The sequence below is a fragment of the Penaeus monodon genome, chromosome 25 (genome assembly GCF_015228065.2).
Source record: "Penaeus monodon isolate SGIC_2016 chromosome 25, NSTDA_Pmon_1, whole genome shotgun sequence".
NCBI lineage: Eukaryota > Metazoa > Arthropoda > Malacostraca > Decapoda > Penaeidae > Penaeus > Penaeus monodon.
The window spans coordinates 31,090,292-31,093,764 of record NC_051410.1 but is presented as its reverse complement, the minus strand read 5'-3'; the positions used below and the strand labels follow the sequence as shown (position 1 = coordinate 31,093,764).

Here is a 3,473-nt window from a genome sequence, read left to right as displayed (position 1 = left end):
TACGTCTGTTCAAGAATTATCAAGTGAAATCATAAGTTAGTATGAGACATGGCCAAGAGATTGCGGGAATTAAGTGGAGAAATAAATGACCATGATTAAAAAGTGGGGATGAATTATCAGCACAGAAGAAGGGAGAAAAACATATAAATTTGACCAAGAGAAAAAATGAATGAGGAATGGATACAGAAGGGAGAAATGAGAATGGGAAAAGAGAGATGGAGAGGAAAGGGAAAAGAGGTAGAAAAAGAGGAGAAACAGAGATATATGCAGAAACAAAGAAAGGAAAGAAATTATTTAAAGATATTTTTTAAGATAAAATAAACATTTGTACATTGAAATAAAAAAAGAGTTTGAGATTGAAATGGAGTACAAGAGTAAGAATAGAAACTAAATGGAGAAGAGAAAACACTTACATTTCACCGTATATCCTGTGCACATCTTACTCACCAGCCTTGATTCCCTTGCAGAAAGATGACATAATAGACATCATAGCCAAAAACCCCTCCGGCCTCTGGAAGGGCTGTGTGGATGGCCGGGTCGGGCACTTCAAGTTCATCCTGGTAGAGGAGGAGGTGGAACGCCCTGCCCGCCGCCACCGGCCGTGGCGGGGCACCACTCCACGCAGAGGCCGGGCCAGAACCTTAGAGGAGCTGCTCACGCGGCTCAACCTCGGGCATCTTATACAGGTATTTGAACGGCAGAGATAAAAATATTAGTTTTGTAGTCTTGGATATACAGTAGGAATATTTCCATTCCTATGTGATTTCTGTCAGATAATTTAATTTTTGAACTGGCATTTGATGTGTTTATTATTTACTTGAAATGATTATAAGGGAATGAAATTAGTTTTGTCATGAATGATTCATTTTTGAAAGAAAATGATCATGCTTCTCTATACTGTCATGACTTAAAGCATCTATTATTTAAAGTAGGTGTTGAATTATAAATAATTTTTAATACTTTAATTTATAGAGGACTTCAGCATATTTGATGACAGATAATCTAAAGAGTTATATTCAAGACACTGACTTTATCATTAACCAGTTGAAGTTTTCTGATTGTTTTCTGCATAATTTTAATGTGGTTCCTTTTACAGGTATTTGTTCTGAATGGTTATGAAGATCTGGAACAGTTTAGAGATGTGGAAAAAGCAGATCTTGATTGCCTTGGCATTACTGACCCTGAGACTTGTGCCAAACTGCTTACTGCTGTGGCACTGCTTCATGATGCCGACTCTGAGCCGGAACCTGATCTGCCAGAGATGTTAGAAACTACTGATGCAGCACTACGCCGTGGTGACCATGGAAGAGATTCGGGTTGCTATACAGACCATCGCAGTGCACACTCAGCTGTATTAGATGAAAACAATCTCGATACAAGACAGTCCACACCCTCAACTGACACCTCATCTGGGTACCATAGTCGAGGCCCTTATAACATTCCTTTAGGGGAGGCGACTCTCACTTCACGAGAGGAAGCTCTCAGCTCAGCTCTTGATTCGCCCCCATCAGAGTCCACCACTTCGGGTGCAACGAGTAGCCAGCCATTAACACAGTCTGAACCTCACTCCTATCGGGCCCATCTCGCTACCGTCCTTCCTGCCAGTCCTCGTGCAAAGGTCCGTCACGGGCAACAAGAGGATCAGAAGCAAAGACCTGACCCTCAAGTTGATTATGAGGCCAAGTATAATTCTGCACGCAATGTCTTTGAAAAGGAGGTAGTAAGGCGTGAGGTCCCTTACACAGTTCGTTCTCCAAAGCGCAGTGCAGGGACCTCTCAGTCACCACCATCGGATTCAGAGGAAGGAACAGCAGCTGCTCCAGAGGAACCTTCGCCATAAGGCTCCTTCAACAATTTAGCCATATATAACCCAGTATTTCCCTCCCTTCTAGTTAGAATTTAAAATCTTTTGATCTTAAAAAAAATCTGATTTATAATTGTTCCAGTGGTATTTATCTTACTCTGAATTTGACTCTAACCTGCATTCTGAAATTCTTGCAATGAAAATTATTATTGATAGAGTAATGATTATCCTCTCCAAGTTTGTTCTTTTCTTGAAAAGTCGCTTCTAGGGACTTTGTACACATTATTGTGAATACACTAATGCAGGGAGATATGAGTCTTATGAAATTCAGTGATTTTCAAACAACAGAACTGTGTAACTAGTATATACCCTCTTTATATTAGTGAATCATGTGATGTGGACCCTATCTGAAGTCATGCAAGATATTTCTGTGTAGCTTGTACTGTCAGGTAGTTAGGAGAAAAAAGCTAAGTACTTATCCTATTCAGAAGTTTCCCATGTAATGATTGGTGCAGTGCAGTTCCTGTTATTAGTCTCAAGGGTTTTAGATGTTCCTGCTATAGAGGAAGTGGCTGGGAAGTGTTGTGCAGCCAACTTGTATAGCCCGTCTTTCATTTTAAATCTTAACACAGAATTATATCAGCTACTACCATATCATTTTATATATATAAGGAAAGTTATTGTAACTAAGATATCTGAACATTTATTGTAAGAATCAAGCAATCACTATGAGGATAGAATAAAGGCCAAAAACCTTCATGGTGATGATAAAAAATAGTTATTTTATGTACCATTTGCCACAAGAATTGTGGACTTGAAGTCTGAAGAGGACTAGTTTCATAATATATAATTTAGAAGTTCTTTATTTATCGTAATTTTAAATTTGTCAGTATTTTAAAACCTTTTTTGCATTTATGTAGGTATGAGGAATGATTGTGTTGTAGTAATTTTCAACATGATATATATTTTTTATATGTTGCTATAATCAGCTACATAATGTTGAGAATCATCAGTTCCTGGAAACATTATCTTCATAAGAATCTGGTGATTGACTGGAGGCCTCAGTACCCAAAAAACAGAATGACTTACAGTGTCATGCAGAGGCAATGCTTAAGTAGTAAAATGGACAACAGTTAATGTGAGCCATAGAGTTTACACATTCAGGTATACAGTGTAGCAAGTTTTATGGTACATACATGCAACAGTTGTGTCAAAGAAATCTTCCAGTATATACCTTGTGATGTTAGAGTATTGTAATATGATTACAGACACTGTGTTTTCTGTCTTTATTCACAAAGAATTAGTTCCCTATAGTTGTTTACCAAATGCACATCATTATGTTAAATTTCCCTGTATTTATTTTTTCAGTCTTATCAAAAGTATTCATATAATTTTAGATTCAAATTGCTTTTACTTTAAAATGATGCGCTTCCTAAAATGGTCACATGACAACATCTTTGCAGTCATATATTTCTTAAACTAATGGATTTTACTCTTCCAACTTTTGTATTGTACAGACTTGTGCGTCATCACTATTTGTAAATAGTCTTATATTAAAACAATAGATCAAAGGAGTTTTTCTTTCTTTTTACAACACTTCTATAGCTGGGTTAACTGTTTACCTTTTCACTTTACATTTATGTGAGACTTGTATCTCTAAATGTGTCTG

At 37.2% G+C, this 3,473-nt stretch overlaps 1 protein-coding gene across 1 annotated transcript in view; it reads left to right on the top strand.

The window, feature by feature from the left end:
* LOC119589141 overlaps positions 1-3,378 on the top strand; it is a gene marked incomplete at its 5' end in the record, with an annotated part of 121,515 nt that extends 118,137 nt beyond the window's left edge. The window contains 2 exon segments of the mRNA XM_037937718.1: positions 468-686; positions 1,097-3,378. Of these exon segments, the coding sequence (XP_037793646.1) occupies positions 468-686; positions 1,097-1,840 (963 nt within the window).
* Positions 3,379-3,473: the final 95 nt, after the last annotated feature.